This window comes from Dendropsophus ebraccatus, chromosome 4 (assembly GCF_027789765.1).
Source record: "Dendropsophus ebraccatus isolate aDenEbr1 chromosome 4, aDenEbr1.pat, whole genome shotgun sequence".
In the NCBI taxonomy this organism is placed as follows: domain Eukaryota; kingdom Metazoa; phylum Chordata; class Amphibia; order Anura; family Hylidae; genus Dendropsophus; species Dendropsophus ebraccatus.
The window spans coordinates 95162931-95182842 of NC_091457.1; the positions used below are offsets into that span (position 1 = coordinate 95162931).

Below are 19912 nucleotides of genomic sequence, written 5' to 3' on the forward strand. Positions count from 1 at the left end.
CCCCCCCCCCCCCCCCCCCCCCCCCCCCCCCCCCCCCCCCCCCCCCCCCCCCCCCCCCCCCCCCCCCCCCCCCCCCCCCCCCCCCCCCCCCCCCCCCCCCCCCCCCCCCCCCCCCCCCCCCCCCCCCCCCCCCCCCCCCCCCCCCCCCCCCCCCCCCCCCCCCCCCCCCCCCCCCCCCCCCCCCCCCCCCCCCCCCCCCCCCCCCCCCCCCCCCCCCCCCCCCCCCCCCCCCCCCCCCCCCCCCCCCCCCCCCCCCCCCCCCCCCCCCCCCCCCCCCCCCCCCCCCCCCCCCCCCCCCCCCCCCCCCCCCCCCCCCCCCCCCCCCCCCCCCCCCCCCCCCCCCCCCCCCCCCCCCCCCCCCCCCCCCCCCCCCCCCCCCCCCCCCCCCCCCCCCCCCCCCCCCCCCCCCCCCCCCCCCCCCCCCCCCCCCCCCCCCCCCCCCCCCCCCCCCCCCCCCCCCCCCCCCCCCCCCCCCCCCCCCCCCCCCCCCCCCCCCCCCCCCCCCCCCCCCCCCCCCCCCCCCCCCCCCCCCCCCCCCCCCCCCCCCCCCCCCCCCCCCCCCCCCCCCCCCCCCCCCCCCCCCCCCCCCCCCCCCCCCCCCCCCCCCCCCCCCCCCCCCCCCCCCCCCCCCCCCCCCCCCCCCCCCCCCCCCCCCCCCCCCCCCCCCCCCCCCCCCCCCCCCCCCCCCCCCCCCCCCCCCCCCCCCCCCCCCCCCCCCCCCCCCCCCCCCCCCCCCCCCCCCCCCCCCCCCCCCCCCCCCCCCCCCCCCCCCCCCCCCCCCCCCCCCCCCCCCCCCCCCCCCCCCCCCCCCCCCCCCCCCCCCCCCCCCCCCCCCCCCCCCCCCCCCCCCCCCCCCCCCCCCCCCCCCCCCCCCCCCCCCCCCCCCCCCCCCCCCCCCCCCCCCCCCCCCCCCCCCCCCCCCCCCCCCCCCCCCCCCCCCCCCCCCCCCCCCCCCCCCCCCCCCCCCCCCCCCCCCCCCCCCCCCCCCCCCCCCCCCCCCCCCCCCCCCCCCCCCCCCCCCCCCCCCCCCCCCCCCCCCCCCCCCCCCCCCCCCCCCCCCCCCCCCCCCCCCCCCCCCCCCCCCCCCCCCCCCCCCCCCCCCCCCCCCCCCCCCCCCCCCCCCCCCCCCCCCCCCCCCCCCCCCCCCCCCCCCCCCCCCCCCCCCCCCCCCCCCCCCCCCCCCCCCCCCCCCCCCCCCCCCCCCCCCCCCCCCCCCCCCCCCCCCCCCCCCCCCCCCCCCCCCCCCCCCCCCCCCCCCCCCCCCCCCCCCCCCCCCCCCCCCCCCCCCCCCCCCCCCCCCCCCCCCCCCCCCCCCCCCCCCCCCCCCCCCCCCCCCCCCCCCCCCCCCCCCCCCCCCCCCCCCCCCCCCCCCCCCCCCCCCCCCCCCCCCCCCCCCCCCCCCCCCCCCCCCCCCCCCCCCCCCCCCCCCCCCCCCCCCCCCCCCCCCCCCCCCCCCCCCCCCCCCCCCCCCCCCCCCCCCCCCCCCCCCCCCCCCCCCCCCCCCCCCCCCCCCCCCCCCCCCCCCCCCCCCCCCCCCCCCCCCCCCCCCCCCCCCCCCCCCCCCCCCCCCCCCCCCCCCCCCCCCCCCCCCCCCCCCCCCCCCCCCCCCCCCCCCCCCCCCCCCCCCCCCCCCCCCCCCCCCCCCCCCCCCCCCCCCCCCCCCCCCCCCCCCCCCCCCCCCCCCCCCCCCCCCCCCCCCCCCCCCCCCCCCCCCCCCCCCCCCCCCCCCCCCCCCCCCCCCCCCCCCCCCCCCCCCCCCCCCCCCCCCCCCCCCCCCCCCCCCCCCCCCCCCCCCCCCCCCCCCCCCCCCCCCCCCCCCCCCCCCCCCCCCCCCCCCCCCCCCCCCCCCCCCCCCCCCCCCCCCCCCCCCCCCCCCCCCCCCCCCCCCCCCCCCCCCCCCCCCCCCCCCCCCCCCCCCCCCCCCCCCCCCCCCCCCCCCCCCCCCCCCCCCCCCCCCCCCCCCCCCCCCCCCCCCCCCCCCCCCCCCCCCCCCCCCCCCCCCCCCCCCCCCCCCCCCCCCCCCCCCCCCCCCCCCCCCCCCCCCCCCCCCCCCCCCCCCCCCCCCCCCCCCCCCCCCCCCCCCCCCCCCCCCCCCCCCCCCCCCCCCCCCCCCCCCCCCCCCCCCCCCCCCCCCCCCCCCCCCCCCCCCCCCCCCCCCCCCCCCCCCCCCCCCCCCCCCCCCCCCCCCCCCCCCCCCCCCCCCCCCCCCCCCCCCCCCCCCCCCCCCCCCCCCCCCCCCCCCCCCCCCCCCCCCCCCCCCCCCCCCCCCCCCCCCCCCCCCCCCCCCCCCCCCCCCCCCCCCCCCCCCCCCCCCCCCCCCCCCCCCCCCCCCCCCCCCCCCCCCCCCCCCCCCCCCCCCCCCCCCCCCCCCCCCCCCCCCCCCCCCCCCCCCCCCCCCCCCCCCCCCCCCCCCCCCCCCCCCCCCCCCCCCCCCCCCCCCCCCCCCCCCCCCCCCCCCCCCCCCCCCCCCCCCCCCCCCCCCCCCCCCCCCCCCCCCCCCCCCCCCCCCCCCCCCCCCCCCCCCCCCCCCCCCCCCCCCCCCCCCCCCCCCCCCCCCCCCCCCCCCCCCCCCCCCCCCCCCCCCCCCCCCCCCCCCCCCCCCCCCCCCCCCCCCCCCCCCCCCCCCCCCCCCCCCCCCCCCCCCCCCCCCCCCCCCCCCCCCCCCCCCCCCCCCCCCCCCCCCCCCCCCCCCCCCCCCCCCCCCCCCCCCCCCCCCCCCCCCCCCCCCCCCCCCCCCCCCCCCCCCCCCCCCCCCCCCCCCCCCCCCCCCCCCCCCCCCCCCCCCCCCCCCCCCCCCCCCCCCCCCCCCCCCCCCCCCCCCCCCCCCCCCCCCCCCCCCCCCCCCCCCCCCCCCCCCCCCCCCCCCCCCCCCCCCCCCCCCCCCCCCCCCCCCCCCCCCCCCCCCCCCCCCCCCCCCCCCCCCCCCCCCCCCCCCCCCCCCCCCCCCCCCCCCCCCCCCCCCCCCCCCCCCCCCCCCCCCCCCCCCCCCCCCCCCCCCCCCCCCCCCCCCCCCCCCCCCCCCCCCCCCCCCCCCCCCCCCCCCCCCCCCCCCCCCCCCCCCCCCCCCCCCCCCCCCCCCCCCCCCCCCCCCCCCCCCCCCCCCCCCCCCCCCCCCCCCCCCCCCCCCCCCCCCCCCCCCCCCCCCCCCCCCCCCCCCCCCCCCCCCCCCCCCCCCCCCCCCCCCCCCCCCCCCCCCCCCCCCCCCCCCCCCCCCCCCCCCCCCCCCCCCCCCCCCCCCCCCCCCCCCCCCCCCCCCCCCCCCCCCCCCCCCCCCCCCCCCCCCCCCCCCCCCCCCCCCCCCCCCCCCCCCCCCCCCCCCCCCCCCCCCCCCCCCCCCCCCCCCCCCCCCCCCCCCCCCCCCCACCCCCCCCCCCCCCCCCCCCCCCCCCCCCCCCCCCCCCCCCCCCCCCCCCCCCCCCCCCCCCCCCCCCCCCCCCCCCCCCCCCCCCCCCACCCCCCCCCCCCCCCCCCCCCCCCCCCCCCCCCCCCCCCCCCCCCCCCCCCCACCCTCCCCCCTCACTCCTCTCTTGTTCTCTCCACCATCACCTCCCCTTTCCTCTCTCCCCCTCACCTCCTCCTCTCTCCCCCTTTACCTCTTTTCTCTTCATCTCCCCCTTTACATCCTGTCTCCCCCTCACCCCCTTTCCTTCCTCTCTCCCCTCTGACCTCACTCTGCAGCGCCGAGCTTGAACGTGATTTTTCCCGTGGCTCGGAGGCTGGAGAAGAGAGGAAGGCCCGCTCCATGCCCAGATGAGTATGACTTTTTTTGTGTTGGAGCGGGGAGAGTGGAATGGTGGGCTTTGCTATGGGGCTCAGGGCAGTATTATGGGGGCACAGAAGGGTAGGGGACATTTACTATGGGGACATAGCAGGTGAGGACTTAACAGGGGGCAATATTACTATATGGAGGCAAAGTAGGGGGTATTATTACTATATGGGGGTACAGCAGGGGTCCTTATTACTATATGGAGGGCACAGGAGGAGACATTATTACTGTATGGGAACACAGTAGGGGACATTTTTACTATATTGGGGCACAGCAGGAGACAATATTACTATATGGATGGAACAGCAAGAAGCATTATTACTATATGGAGGGCACAGCAGGTGGCATTATTACTATACAATCCACACACCTAGTCACTTAATTGTAGTGTATACCAAAAAGCAGAATTACTACTGTATGGGAGCCTGTAAGTAGGAAAAAAAAAGAAGGAAGTTAAAGTAAAAGTCAGGAGCTTAAGATGTTTGTCTGGCAACAGATGAATTGTAGCTGTAAGAAGTCATCATGGTGGTCTGGGCCAGATGGAGAAGAAAACATGGGGAGGTATCTGACTACATGAGGACATATTTGGCAGCAATGAGAAAGTATCTAGCTACATGGGGAAGGTATCTGTGTATATTGGGGGGAAGTGTCTGGCTGCATAGAAGGAGGCATCTTGACAACATGGGGAGATATCTGACTACATGGAAGGACTTCTCTGGCTACATGGGGGAAGGTATGTGGCTACGAAGAAGGAGGTGTCTGGCTGCAGGGGGACATGTCTAACCCCATGGGATGGATCTGGCGGAAAGGGGCATATGAAGCTTCAGGGAACAAATCCGACATATCCACCTACGGGGACACACCTAGCATCTAGAAACATATCTGACTCCAGGGGGGCACATTTGGCTCCATGGGACATATCTGGCTGCAAGAGGCATATCTAGCTGAAAGGGGTATATGTGGCTGGAAAGGATGTATTCGGTTGCAGGGGACATATCTGGCTCCAGAAGCATACCTAGCTGAAAGGGACAATATCATGCTTACCTGCCCACACTTCCACCTGCTTCTCTGGCTCACGGCTCTCTGATGGCCTGTCAATGACCTCAGAGGCTTAGAAGCAGATAGGAGTGCGGGCAGGTAAGCATGATCTGTTCAAGGCCCGGCAGCTAACTAGTTAAATAGGCCATACAGAGTGTCACAGCAGATTTTGCTGCGAAAAGTATGTGTGAATCTACCCTAAGGCAATGTTTTTAATGGATTGCATCCTTGGGGGTACTCGGCTTCAGCACCTCGTCGCATTGGGGTACTTGGCTCGAAAAGGTTGAGAAACACTGCTCTAGATCAACTCATAGGCCAATGGTTGTTTTTTATAACATTCTTGATGTGTCGGCGTACAATGCATTTGAGTTATGGCGCGAACTAGACCCATTTTTTTTTTTGCAAATGTGCAAATACATGAATAATGCTATAAGGCCATGTAACATTTTTTGACACAAAAAATAAAAATTAAGTTTTTGATTTTATTTTTAATTTGTTTATGAACAACCATGTTCACACACAATATAATAGTGCAAAAAAATTTAAATAAAACACTTAAATTTGTTAAAAAATCCAGACTTTAATAGGCCCGGTCAAAAATGACCAGAACATTATATGTGTATAGTAGAACCGAACAAAACAGTGGGGTTAATCCGCACCTCTCACTCCCATCTCCAGGACTTCACCCGAGCTGCACCAGTTCTATGGACTGCATTACCCAAGACTGTCAGCTCATCTCCAATACACAAAGCTTCAAACGTGCCCTCAAAGCACATCTGTTTAGCAGGCTTACCAGGTTCCCTAATTTAACAGCTACCCTCAACCCCCCCCCCCCACCTCACACACACACACCTCCACCACGCGCACACACACAGACACATACATACATACATACATACATACACACACACACGCCAAGCATTCAAGCACTTAGACCTGTGCATGCAGGCATTGGCTGGTGACAGATTCAACCCCCTTACCTGCACTGCCTTTTTTATAAGATGGCCGGACCATAAGAACAATAAGCACTTTGCCCCTCTGCCATTTTGTCTCGCACCCCCTCCTGATAGTATGTAAGCTCATGCATGCAAGCAGGGCTCTCATTCCTCATGTATGTATAATTATATGTATCTCTGTAATGTCTGATTTTTGTCTATCTATCTACCGCCAGATTTGTAAAGTGCTGCGGAATCTGTTGCCACTATATAAATAAAATTTATTATTATTATATATCCTGCAGTATGTTACATTCCAGACTATACAGCCGTTCTAGCTCACACAGTATACAGCCGTTATATATTATGCAGTACATTACAGGACCATACCAGACTATACAGCCGTTCTAGCTCACACAGTATACAGCCGTTATATATTATGCAGTACATTACAGGACCATACCAGAATATACAGCCGTTCTAGCTCACACAGTATACAGCCGTTATATATTATGCAGTACATTACAGGACCATACCAGAATATACAGCCACTCTAGCTCACACAGTATACGGCCGTTATATAACAGGTAGTATTACATTCTAGACTATACAGCCGTTTTACATTCCATCCCATATAATGAGTCCTGTAGGAATATCCCCCAGCTGTGTGCAGTCCCTATCACCATTACTCACCAGTAGCTACTGGGCGGGGTTTAGGTGACAATTATGTAATGGGTCAGGAGCTGTCACCACTCCCGACCTCCCTTTCTTCTGACGTTCCTCCCAGCTGCGGGTGAGACGTTGCCCGCTCCCTTCTTGACGGGTGTCTGTCTGGATGACCGTGTCGGGAGAAGACAAGCACAACAACCACCGACCCCAGCTGACGTGACAGCTCCCCAGGAAAACGAGGAGCAACGTCTGTCCTGACCCGGATGCAGAGTTCCCAGAGTTGCCGTTACTCGCTGTTATTTTACAGTCACCCTCACACCGCTACAACTGAACGATTGGCGCCCCAATGGTGACACGATGACCCGCCCACAGTCTGCTGTGTCAGGCTGCGACATTGGCTAGCTGCAAAGGTAGAACAGCCCACATTGTGAAAGCGCCACATGTGACTGGTCAACAGTTATGTTAATCTTTTTTTGCTGTCGTGGATTGTCGAGGCTTCCTATCAAAAGGGGAGGGCTCTACCGTGCCCCGCCCCTACAGTTATGTCTTATTCGTCTGCTTGACTACTAATCAAATACAAGCAGGACGAGGATAGAACCATTCCTTATAGAAGAGAGCTGGCTGGCGCTAGTGATTAGTTGAGCTCATGATCTGTGATTTGTTACTGACCAGAATACGGGCGTCCAGAAGGTGATGATAACGTAATAGAATCGGGTGTATCAAAATCCGCCAGTAATGTGTTCATCTGTGCCACCCTCCTTGCTTGGTATAGACTGTTCCATAGCGCCCTTCTAGCTCAGAAACTGGAGCTATCTGGTGGGTCCAGATGTGTCTAGTTCTCCCAGAATGCACCTGGGTATAGAGGCTCATTGTCAGGCAAGCCCAGGCTTTTACTTATTTACTTTGCCGTGGTGGTGACAGGTTGGGCAGAATTGCTGCAGAGCTTCCCTCAGGGGGCACCATTGCAGATCCATTTTGTTTTGGAGGTTCTGAAGATAAAAATTGTTAAATATATATATACATATATAGGGTACTCAACACCTTTTAGTGAAGGTCAACTTACCGGGGTCTATTGTCAGGTGAAGGTCAGAGCTGAACATCAGTAGGTAATGTGTTGTTTTGTTACTTTTCACAAACGTTGTTGAACTATTTACATACAAAATTGATACTTATTAGTGGGAAAACTGGCATATTTTCTCTATTACCAGCCCTTATAAAGCCCCCCTGTGCGCTCCCCCCAGTAGTATATAGCCCCCTGTGAGCTTCCCCCAGTAGTATATAGCCCCACCCTGGGAGCTTCCCCCAGTAGTATATAGCCCCCCCTGTGAGCTTCCTCCAGTGGTATATAGCCCCACCCTGGGAGCTTCCCCCAGTAGTATATAGCCCCCCCTGTGAGCTTCCTCCAGTGGTATATAGCCCCCCCCTGTGAGCTTCCTCCAGTAGTATATAGCCCCCCCTGTGGGCTTCCTCTAGTAGTATATAGCCCCCCTGTGAGCTCCCCCCAGTAGTATATAGCCCCCTCATGTGAGCTCCCCCCAGTAGTATATAGCCCCCCCTGTGAGCTTCCCCCAGTAGTATATAGCCCCACCCTGGGAGCTTCCCCCAGTAGTATATAGCCCCCCCTGTGAGCTTCCTCCAGTGGTATATAGCCCCCCCCTGTGAGCTTCCTCCAGTAGTATATAGCCCCCCCTGTGGGCTTCCTCTAGTAGTATATAGCCCCCCTGTGAGCTCCCCCCAGTAGTATATAGCCCCCTCATGTGAGCTCCCCCCAGTAGTATATAGCCCCCCCTTTGAGCTCCCCCCAGTAGTATATAGTAGTATATAGCCCCCTCATGTGAGCTCCCCACAGTAGTATATAGCCCCCCCTGTGAGCTCCCCACAGTAGTATATAGCCCCCCCTGTGAGCTCCCCACAGTAGTATATAGCCCCCCTCCTGTGAGCTCCCCACAGTAGTATATAGCCCCCCTCCTGTGAGCTCCCCCCAGTAGTATATAGCCCCCCCTTTGAGCTCACCACAGTAGTACATAGCCCCCCCTGTGAGCTCCCCACAGTAGTATATAGCGCCCCTCCTGTGAGCTCCCTACAGTAGTATATAGCCCCCCCTGTGAGCTTCCCCCAGTAGTATATAGCCCACCCTGTAGTATATAGCCTCTCTGTGAGCTTTCTCCAGTATTATATAGCCCCCGTGAGCTTCCTCCAGTAGTATATAGCCCCTGTGAGCTCCCCCCAGTAGTATATAGCCCCCTGTGAGCTCCCCCCAGTAGTATATAGCCCCCGTGAGCTTCCTCCAGTAGTATATAGCCCCCCTGTGAGCTCCCCCCAGTAGTATATAGCCCCCTCATGTGAGCTCCCCCCAGTAGTATATAGCCCCCCCTTTGAGCTCCCCCCAGTAGTATATAGTAGTATATAGCCCCCTCATGTGAGCTCCCCACAGTAGTATATAGCCCCCCCTGTGAGCTCCCCACAGTAGTATATAGCCCCCCCTGTGAGCTCCCCACAGTAGTATATAGCCCCCCCTGTGAGCTCCCCACAGTAGTATATAGCCCCCCTCCTGTGAGCTCCCCACAGTAGTATATAGCCCCCCCTGTGAGCTCACCACAGTAGTATATAGCCCCCCCTGTGAGCTCCCCACAGTAGTATATAGCGCCCCTCCTGTGAGCTCCCTACAGTAGTATATAGCCCCCCCTGTGAGCTTCCCCCAGTAGTATATAGCCCACCCTGTAGTATATAGCCTCTCTGTGAGCTTTCTCCAGTATTATATAGCCCCCGTGAGCTTCCTCCAGTAGTATATAGCCCCTGTGAGCTCCCCCCAGTAGTATATAGCCCCCTGTGAGCTCCCCCCAGTAGTATATAGCCCCCGTGAGCTTCCTCCAGTAGTATATAGCCCCCCTGTGAGCTCCCCCCAGTAGTATATAGCCCCCTCATGTGAGCTCCCCCCAGTAGTATATAGCCCCCCCTTTGAGCTCCCCCCAGTAGTATATAGTAGTATATAGCCCCCTCATGTGAGCTCCCCACAGTAGTATATAGCCCCCCCTGTGAGCTCCCCACAGTAGTATATAGCCCCCCCTGTGAGCTCCCCACAGTAGTATATAGCCCCCCTCCTGTGAGCTCCCCACAGTAGTATATAGCCCCCCTCCTGTGAGCTCCCCCCAGTAGTATATAGCCCCCCCTTTGAGCTCACCACAGTAGTACATAGCCCCCCGTGAGCTCCCCACAGTAGTATATAGCGCCCCTCCTGTGAGCTCCCTACAGTAGTATATAGCCCCCCCTGTGAGCTTCCCCCAGTAGTATATAGCCCACCCTGTAGTATATAGCCTCTCTGTGAGCTTTCTCCAGTATTATATAGCCCCCCGTGAGCTTCCTCCAGTAGTATATAGCCCCTGTGAGCTCCCCCCAGTAGTATATAGCCCCCTGTGAGCTCCCCCCAGTAGTATATAGCCCCCCGTGAGCTCCCCCCAGTAGTATATAGCCCCCCGTGAGCTCCCCCCAGTAGTATATAGCCCCCGTGAGCTTCCTCCAGTAGTATATAGCCCCCCTGTGAGCTCCCCCCAGTAGTATATAGCCCCCGTGAGCTTAATCCAGTAGTATATAGCCCCCCTGTGAGCTCCCCCCAGTAGTATATAGCCCCCTCATGTGAGCTATATAGTATATAGCCCCCCTGTGAGCTCCCCCTCCCATATAGCATTAAAAAACAACACTTATACTCACCTGGGTCCAGCGTCTCCTCTTCTCGTGGCCGCACGGCAACGGTCACAAGAGGCCGCTCTTCCCTTGTCCTGGCGCCGGCACTCCAGTGACGGTCCGTCAGTTGGGGACCCGTGTATACGGTGATGTTAGAGGTCGCTGTATAGCCGGTGCTCCCCGGTGCTCTCCAGCCGCCCTTACAAGTCTTCTTGTCCCCGCAGGTGTCATGACCGCAGCTCGGTGAGCGGAGGATGCAGCAGACGGGGCCGGCTCGGTGAGATCGCAGCAGCAGCGCTCAGCAGCGCTCAGCAGCGCTCAGCAGCCCCGGAGGGAGGGCGGGAGCGGAGGAGGCGGGCCCAGCCGGAGCGGGAGGCGGCGATTCGGTGCATCGCAGAGAGCTGGGGCTCAGCAGCCGCCGCCGGGTGTGTCCCGGGGCACCATGGTGGAGAAGCAGCGCTGCCCCCTGCAGAGGGACGGCGTGTACCGCTGGTTCTCCGAGCTCTCCTCCTCCCAGCGCATCGAGTTCCTGTGCGGCCTGCTGGACCTGTGCCTCCCGCTGGAGCTGCGCTTCCTGGGCTCCTGCCTGGAGGACCTGGCCCGCAAGGACTACCACTCGCTGCGGGACTCCGACATCAAGGCCAACAACCCGGCCGACCTGGGCAGCCTCACCAACCTGGCGGACGAGGTGGTCCGGAGCAAGCTGCTCGTGTCCCTGGCGCTGCTGGCCTCCGACAACCGGGAGGCGGCGGGCGTGCTGTGCCGGACCCTCACCCACATCGACTCCATCATCAACAACCTGGGCCTGCAGCTCAATGAGGGCCGCACCGGGGACGAGTTCCTGCTGCTCTTCACCATGGCCACCAACCACCCGGCCTTCAGCTTCCACCAGAAGCAGCTGCTGCGCAAGGAGCTGGCCCACATCCAGGGGAGGCACGGTGCCAGCTCGGGGCCCCCAACCCTGCCCACCACCACTGTCAGCAGCAGCAAGGGCTGCACCAAGGTAACTGTTACTGTGCACCCACCAAGCTACATGTCATTCTGCCCCTCCAGAGGCCTGTCACTGTTACCCCCTCCTCCTACCACTGCCTGTCACTATGCCACTCACCCTGCCTGTCACTGTTACCCCCTCCTCCTACCACTGCCTGTCACTATGCCACTCACCCTGCCTGTCACCGATCCCCACCTCATCTGCCTGTCACTATGCCACTCACCCTGCCTGTCACTGTACCCCCACCTCATCTGCCTGTCACTATGCCACTCACCCTGCCTGTCACTGTACCCCCACCTCATCTGCCTGTCACTATGCCACTCACCCTGCCTGGCTGCCTGTCACTGTACCCGCACCTCATATGCCTGTCACTATGCCACTCACCCTGCCTGTCACTGTACCCCCACCTCATCTGCCTGTCACTATGCCACTCACCCTGCCTGGCTGCCTGTCACCGATCCCCACCTCATCTGCCTGTCACTATGCCACTCACCCTGCCTGTCACTGTATCCCCACCTCATCTGCCTGTCACTATGCCACTCACCCTGCCTGTCACTGTACCCCCACCTTATCTGCCTGTCACTATGCCACTCACCCTGCCTGTCACTGTACCCCCACCTTGTCTGCCTGTCACTATACCACTCACCCTGCCTGGCTGCCTGTCACTATATCCCCACCTCATCTGCCTGTCACTATGCCACTCACCCTGCCTGGCTTCCTGTCACTGTACCCCCACCTCATCTGCCTGTCACTATGCCACTCACCCTGCCTGTCTGCCTTTCACTGTATCCCCACCTCATCTGCCTGTCACTATGCCACTCACCCTGCCTGGCTGCCTGTCACTGTATCCCCACCTCATCTGCCTGTCACTATGCCACTCACCCTGCCTGGCTGCCTGTCACTGTACCCCCACCTTATCTGCCTGTCACTATGCCACTCACCCTGCCTGTCACTGTATCCCCACCTCATCTGCCTGTCACTATGCCACTCACCCTGCCTGTGCCCCTGCTGGAGTCATTTTTAGTGCCCACCTCTCTGCCTGCCTGTTGCTGTGCCTCTCCTCTGTCTGGCAGCGTACCACTTTGCCCCCCCTTTGGGCACCTTTTTACCCTGCTTCTTTTGCTATGGTGCCTGTCACAATACCCCCTCCAGCTGCCTTTTGTGGGTCTACCTACCAGCCCCCTGTCTTTCAGTTTATTCACCAGCACATGCGGCCGCTGTCACTTGATTTGCTGCAGTCTTTCCTTGAATTCAGTGGGATTGGTTACAGAGCTCAGTGTGAACCCAAATGTCAGGTGAGGACACAGCCTGGCATATTCACCCCAGGCCTGTGACTGCCCACAGTGAATTCCAGGGTGATTGTCACAGCCTGTGGTCACACACTTGCCACCTGCTGACCTTGGTGTAAGAGGCGGCCATGATCAATTTGTGTCTTGCTGGGGGCTTATCAGTGAAATGTCACTTACTTGGCAGTCAGGCAAAGCCTTCTATAGATAGCACTGGGGGAGAGTGCCTGCAGGTATACAGGAGTAATGGTCACTTCGCTTCCTGTGCTTCCATTCTGCTGTATAAATATAGCAGAGCTGGCCGCAATTAGAGGGAATTTCCCTTTAAATATTTCTGCTCACACCACATGTGAGTGGAAAGATTGAGAACATCACTAGTTCTGTGCTGTACAAATCCCTTCCTGATGAACCATATCACTTCCATGTTGGTAAACCAAATAAGGTTTTTGTAGCTTTTTTAAGTAACTAAATTATATATAAGTGCTGAGTTGATCTGGTGTCAAGTTTGATGCAATAAAGGTTAATGTGTGTATAGTAAGGTTCTGCCATTTTCTAGTAGATTTTGGGGGAGATTTATAAAACATGGTGTAAAGTGAAACTGGCTCAGTTGCCCCTAGCAACCAACCAGATTCCACCTTTCATTCCCGACAGACTCTTTGGAAATGAAAGGTGGAATCTGACTGGTTGCTAGGGGCAACTGAGCCACTTCTAATTTACACCAGTTTGTTGAATCTCCCCCTATGTGTTTTTATTTTCTGATCATTTTGAGGTCCTCTGCTGTCAGTGAATGTGACCATTGTTTTGTTACGGTTGTATCCAGTCAAAACAATGCTTTATAGCTTTAAAGGGGTTGTCCAGTATAAATGCTTAGTGATATTGTCACCTCCCTTATTCTATGTGTGGTTCTCCACACCATCCACAAGCTTAGATGCTGCACATTCTATATATACCTGTATAACACTTGTGTGTGTGTGTCTTCCCTTTGCTCTAAAATTTCTTCATTTTATCAGTGGACAGTGGCACCTAGGTGCTTTGTGGCACTCTACCCAGGCAGGAGATGGAGCCCAATTGCCATGAAGCCCGGCTAGGTGCCACTGTCCACTGATAAAACCAAGTGATTTTAGAGCAGAAAGTAGACACAGACAAGTGTTATACAGGTATATATTAAATGTGCAGCATCTAAGCTTGTGGATGGTGCAGGGAGCCGCACATAAAGGACAATATCACTTTAAAGGGGTATTCCATTCAAATATAAAAATATAACGTTTCATATGTTGCTGCCCGTGGTGAGACTAACAATTTCTTTCATTCCTGTTATTATCTATTGAGTCTCCTTCTTCCAGTTATAAGCTGCTGCTTTCTGCTGAGAAGACAAAAAAAAAACTGTGTGAGCTTTTCTCTCCCCCCCCCTTCCGAGATGGCTGCTGTAAATAAGTCCCTATCTACAACTTTGTAATGCTGGGAAGGATAATCGCAGTGAGTTTATCAGCAACTTGACCTCACATTAATCCTCCCAGCATTACAGAGAAGCCACAAAGTTGCAGATAAAGCCTGCCAGGAACTTGTTTACATCAGCTGTCTCAGAAGGGAGGCAGGAGGAGGGGGATATGGAGAGAAAAGCTCACACAGTTTTGTGTTCCTAGCAGTAAGAAGCAGCTCAGAACTGGGGAAAGGAGACTGAATAGATATTTAGTCTCACCATGGGCAGCAACATATGAAAAGTTAATTAGCGATTCTTTAATTAGCGATGCTACAGGGGACACGACAGTAATGTGTACTTGCCTGTCCTGCTCCTCCGCAGCAGTCTGTTCCCAGGCCGCCGACTCTGTTCCTCTGTCAGCATTTTGAAAACTTCTGCCGATGTGCTATTCCCACAGGGAAATGGCTGGTGAGCATAGAGTCCTTGCTGACTGGCCATTTCCTATAGAAACGGCACATCAACAGATGTTGGAAAACGCTGACCACAGTGCGAAGCAGGCTGCCCGGGGACTGGCCGCTGCAGCGGTGCGGGGCAGGTAAATATACATTAATGTCCTGTCTCCCCGAGCCCTGGCAGCATGGCTCATCAAGAAATAATCTTGACTACTTTAACAGTCTGGACTCCTGACACTTTCTAGTTACACTGATATCTAGCACCTTCCCAGGAGGTAGCGGTTCTGCTCATGTGTAACTCACACAGGATTGTCTAAACTGATGCAATGTAACAGTCCCTCAGCTGTGAGGAGTATTAGGTATAAACAGGTTTTTAGCTTTTGGGTCTAAACAAGAATGTTTTAATTCACTCAGAGCAAGCAAAAATCTTAATAATGAGGCATTAAAGAGGACCTGTCACCCCCCGTGCCGGGGTGACAGGCTCCTGACCCCCTGTTAGATCCCCCTATACTTACATAATCCCGCCGGGTCCCGCTTCCTGAGCCGGTCGGGTCACGGAGATTTCAGCGCCTGAAGCCCGGCGCGCGATGCCCATAGAGAATGACGGACTCCCCATTCATTCTCTATGGGCATCTGACTCTGCTGTCAGCGCGCGCGCCGGGCTTCGGGAGCTGATATCTCCGGGACCCAGCCGGCTCAGGAAGCGGGACCCGGCGGGATCGCGTAAGTATAGGGGGATCTAACTGGGTCGGGAGCCTGTCACCCCAGCACGGGGGGTGACAGGTGTCCTTTAAACAAAAAGCGTGAGTTTACCAAAGACTGGCATTATATGTTCTGTTCTTAAAGGGGTTATCCAGGAGTAGAAAAAGCACAGCTGCTTTATATATAATGATAATTTGATATAGCACCAACATATTCAGCAGCCCTTTACATTTCTAGGGGTACATACATCAACATAATTTGACTTTACTGAGAGAATTCTTGTAAAAACAGCATCACATCTGTTCTCAGTGGAACTGAGCTGCAAAATCAGGACTGGTAGGTGCCATTTCTCAAAGAAAGCAGCCATGCTTTTCTAAGCCTAAACAATCCCTCTAAGAAAAACATTATGTCAGTGGCTTTCTACGAGCCACAAATAGCAATTCATGCCGGCTATGAGCTGGTATAGTTTTAAGGTACAGTTAATGTGAGTTTTTTTGTGTAAATGATGACATAATCATCTGGGCTGTATGAGGTCATGCTTTTCAATTTAAGGGAATGTGCACACTACGGAATCCAGACAGAACACCCGTTACAGATTCCGCAGCCCACACCTGCTTGCGGAATCTATCGGCCACACACATCTCTGCTGCTACCATAGGGTTCATTCTATGGTTTGCCAGATTGCGCCGTTCGCCCGTAGAATGAGTGGGTTAATTCTTTTGGCAGACGGCGGAATCTGGCAAACCATAGAATGGAGTCTATCAGAGCTGCGAAAAAAATACAGGAAGACGGGGGGAGAGGGAACACAATAAACAAAGTATACTTACCTATCCCCGTGCCTCCGTTGTACCTCTCTGATGGCTTTCATTTTCAGCCAGCACCTGGCTCCTCCAGCTGCAGCGTCACACACCTGGCTGATGGATTGCCGCTCAGCCATCTAGGTGTGTGACATTGCTGCAGGAGGAGCCGATTGCTGGGTGAAAATTTATACTTTATGATGTCCCTTTACCCCTCTGCCTTTCTGTTTTTTGTTTTGTTTTATGGGACTTCTCCTTTAAGCTTTATATACATAAAACCAGTCCCCAATGTTTCTAATAGAAAATCCAAAATGTAATCCTTCCCAGTTGATGTCACAGGCAGTGACTGTTCCCAGTGGCTTGTCTTGCATGATGTATTGTATCTGCTCTGTCTCACAGATGACTACAAGAACAGAGACCTCAATAAGCAGTGTTGGTAACAGTTTAGCAAATGCACTATACACATCGGCACATTCCATAGAAGATCCGATACCCAAGAGGCCTTCCGGAAAGTACTCCAAAGGTAAGACTGGACATTCTTAGCCATTCACAGGGTTATATACTTCTAATTGTCAAAAATCCTCCAAATGGGCTGATTTTAATAATTTCCTCTATTCCTAGTAGAAGCTACCTACAATGTGCAACTTTTCACCATTGCCAAGTTAGTGGGAAGGGCGTTGATTGCTTCTCTTGATAAATCCCCTCTTTAGTTAGAGATTTTAAGGAAGGTTTCTTGCTTGTGGACCCCTCAGGACTAGTCTCCGGAGAGATGTGCTGTAATGAGCAGTTTTCAATATGGAGAATTCAGTAGGAGCAGTGGCAGTGTCACTGCAGGGAAAATTGGCCAATATTTATTAAAACCAAGTAAATGTAGACTTGACAAAAATGCACAGGATATATCAAGGTGTATCATGCTGGTTGATCTGTTGTGTTCTTACATTGGTTATTCTAAGTTTAGACTAACTATTAGGCTTAGGGCGCCTTCACACGTAACTGGTTTGCATGCAATGCCATTATGGTCTATGGCCCTGCACTCTTATGGATTTTCATTCTGCTGCAAGAATGTAATGACAACCATAGTTAACTAATTAAATGCTGTTCCAGTAAAAATATCAACAGCCCATGCTTACCTGCCCGCGCTCCTGCCCTAGTCTCGGTCCCCTCTTACAGACAGCCCACTCAGCCAGTCAGTGCGCTGTCCCTCCGCAGCCAGTGATTGACTGAGCAAGTCGTCAGTGAGCAGGGATGGAGACTCAGGCAGGAGCGCGACAAGGGAGCACTGACAGGTAAACATGGGCTGTTTACATTTTTAGCGGCACAACAGCTAATTAGTTGAATACGGTTGTCAATGCATACTCGCAGCAGAATGAAAATGTGCTGTGAGAAGGCAGGGCTATAGAGTATAATGGTACCAAGTATTTGCTGCAAAACTGGCGGCATGAAAGCTGCTGCTAACTTGTTATGTATGAAGGCACCCTTAAAGTGCGCACATGGTGCTTCAGTTTTTTGGCACAAATTACCTCTGAATTCTGGTGCAGTGGTAAATCTGTACTAATTTTCAACAAAAAAAAAATGGCCCGCAGTGATAGTGACTCTCCTGCCTGGAGATGCATCATGTTAAGGGTAGTTTCACACGTACCGACTTGCAGCATTAATAACGCTGCGAGTTAGCTAGGTCCTAGCAGTTCACTTTCACTACATACACGCAGCGGTCTTAGCGACCGCTGCTTATATGTAATTCTGCCAGCCGCTTAACCCCTTCTGTTGCCGCCCGGCTCCCGCTCCGTATACATTACCTCTCCTCGCTGCACGGGGTCCCGGCGTACTGCTCTCCCGCCCGGCCAATCAGTGTGTTGCCCTGCCGCAGCCACTGATTGGCCGGGCGGGAGAGCAGTACGCCGGGACCCCGTGCAGCGAGGAGAGGTAATGTATACAGAGCCGGAGCAGGAGACGGGCGGCAACAGAAGGGGTTAAGCGGCTGGCAGAATTACATACACGCAGCGGTCGTTGAGACCGTAAGTGTAAATTATGCTGCGAGTCTGCCAGGTCCTGGCAGATCACTTTCATTACATACACGCAGCGGTCTGAACGACCACTGCGTGTATGTAATTCTTCCGGCCCCTTAACCCCTTCAGCTCCCGCTCCGTATACATTACCTCTCCTCGATGCACGGGTCCCGGCGTACTGCTCTCCCGCCCGGCCAATCAGTGGCTGCGGCAGGGCAACACACTGATTGGCCGGGCGGGAGAGCAGTACGCCGGGACCCGTGCAGCGAGGAGAGGTAATGTATACAGAGCGGCAGCTGAAGGGGTAGAGGGGCCGGCAGAATTACATACACACAGCGGTCGTTCAGACCGCTGCGTGTATGTAATGAAAGTGATCTGCCAGGACCTAGCCGACTCGCAGCGTAGTTTACGCTGCGAGATGCTAGGTGTGAAGGCACCCTTAAGGTGAATTCCTCACTAATCTCTGCCTTGTAGCTATGTTTTTGGCCGGGACAATAGTAATGTGTTACACTCCCTCTGTATGTTTCAAATGCAGATTTTGCTGTTGATTCACCATGTATTTTTAGCTTTGGTATATATGTAAAAATAAATGCAGGTGAAATCCATAACAAACCCCACCCATGTGAACTTGCTGTTTGGGTATTTCGTCACGTACTAAATCTGCTGCAGATTTTATCAAAATAAATAGCTGAACATCTACAGCATGAAATCTGCGATACATGAAAGAAGTATTCCCATCTGGAGGAGCTATACTTTGTCCAGAGTATCCACAGGATAGGACATAACTAAGATAGTGGAGGGGTCTGAACACTGGGGACCCCAAAATCTTGGCTGAATGAAGCTGCAGGCTACTCATTTGCACTGTTGCTTTGTTTATTTTCTATCAAGCCCCCCCTCCCTTTGATCTTGGTTGTTCCCTAACCAGATGAAAATCCCCCCCTTAAGTACATGATAAAATAGCCTCAGGGTGCATTCACAGGGGCCGTTCGGTTGCAGATGTGGATTTTTTGCATCAGATGTGCAACCAATCTGCAGCAGATATGCAACTGGTTTTCAATGCATTTGATTTGTATTGATGCAAATAAACACAGTACAGCACATCTGTAGCATAGTAATCCCTAGTTAATACAAAACGGTAATTGTAACCCTAGGTTATATTTACACGCCCTATATATGCTGCAGAATTATTGCAATCATTGCATGCAACATTAGGAGAGTTCACACACGCTGTATGCTGTGGATTTTCTGCTATAGATTTTATCTTTTACTGACCAGCATAAGGGTACAAACACATGGCATATACGCTGCGTATTATCTGCTGCGTGTGTTTGTACCCTTAAAGCGATTATACCATTAGATTTACTCAATATAGCCTGATCGTTGCCACTGCCCACATTGTAAGTGTGCCCTCTATTTCTCGTATAGCTGCGCAGTGCCATTCCAAAGATCTTTGGTTTGTATATATGCAAATGTGCTTGTTGCACTGGAAGCGGGCCTAGTACACAGATATCTCTTCCCCAGTGCTCCGAAGTCTTTCCCTTACCTGGTGCATCACTAAGGGGAGGAGATATTGGTGAACTGGGGTTGCTGGGACTTCAATCCACCAAACTAGCAAATTTGTATATATACAAATCTCAGGACCCAGGCAGCAATATGAGGAATAGATTGCACCACTACAGTTGGAAATATGGAACTGTTTATTGAGTAAATCTAGCTGTACATTCACTTCAAACCCTTGAATATATATTTTGTGAAGACCTACTGTTAGGGTGTGTTCACAAGTGTCAGTGACAGCTCAGCTTTCCTATCATATTGAGGTCTGCTAAAATAAAAGCTGAGCGGTAATTGGTTGTTTAGTGCAAAATAAGAGATTTTTTGTCTCTGGCAGATTGATAAATCTGGGTCATAGTTTTTAAAAATGGTCAGAAACCGGGGTTGGGCAGGGAGCAGCCGCCAGGATTGCCTCCATAACTCTTTGTTACTAATCTATACCTGCTGGAAGCACATCACTGAGTTTGCATATGCCTATGGAGTACACTAGAGACGGGGCATGGTCACATGCTCCTCCATGTGGGCCATCTTATGGTCAGACGCACCACAGAGCAGGGCAGTACAGCCTTAAGGAGAGGAGTCTGATATCAGCTCTATGATGTACACAGGGAGCTGCTG

General features: G+C 58.3%; 1 protein-coding gene across 1 annotated transcript in view; it reads left to right on the forward strand.

Moving 5' to 3' along the window:
• Window positions 1–10421: 10421 nt before the first annotated feature.
• Window positions 10422–19912, forward strand: part of LOC138788439 (zinc finger CCHC domain-containing protein 14-like) — a 47237-nt gene continuing 37746 nt past the window's right edge. The window contains exons 1-2 of the mRNA XM_069966297.1: window positions 10422–11092; window positions 16137–16260. Coding sequence (XP_069822398.1) covers window positions 10532–11092; window positions 16137–16260 — 685 coding nt within the window. The 5' untranslated portion in view covers window positions 10422–10531. The remainder of the gene's footprint in view (window positions 11093–16136; window positions 16261–19912) is intronic.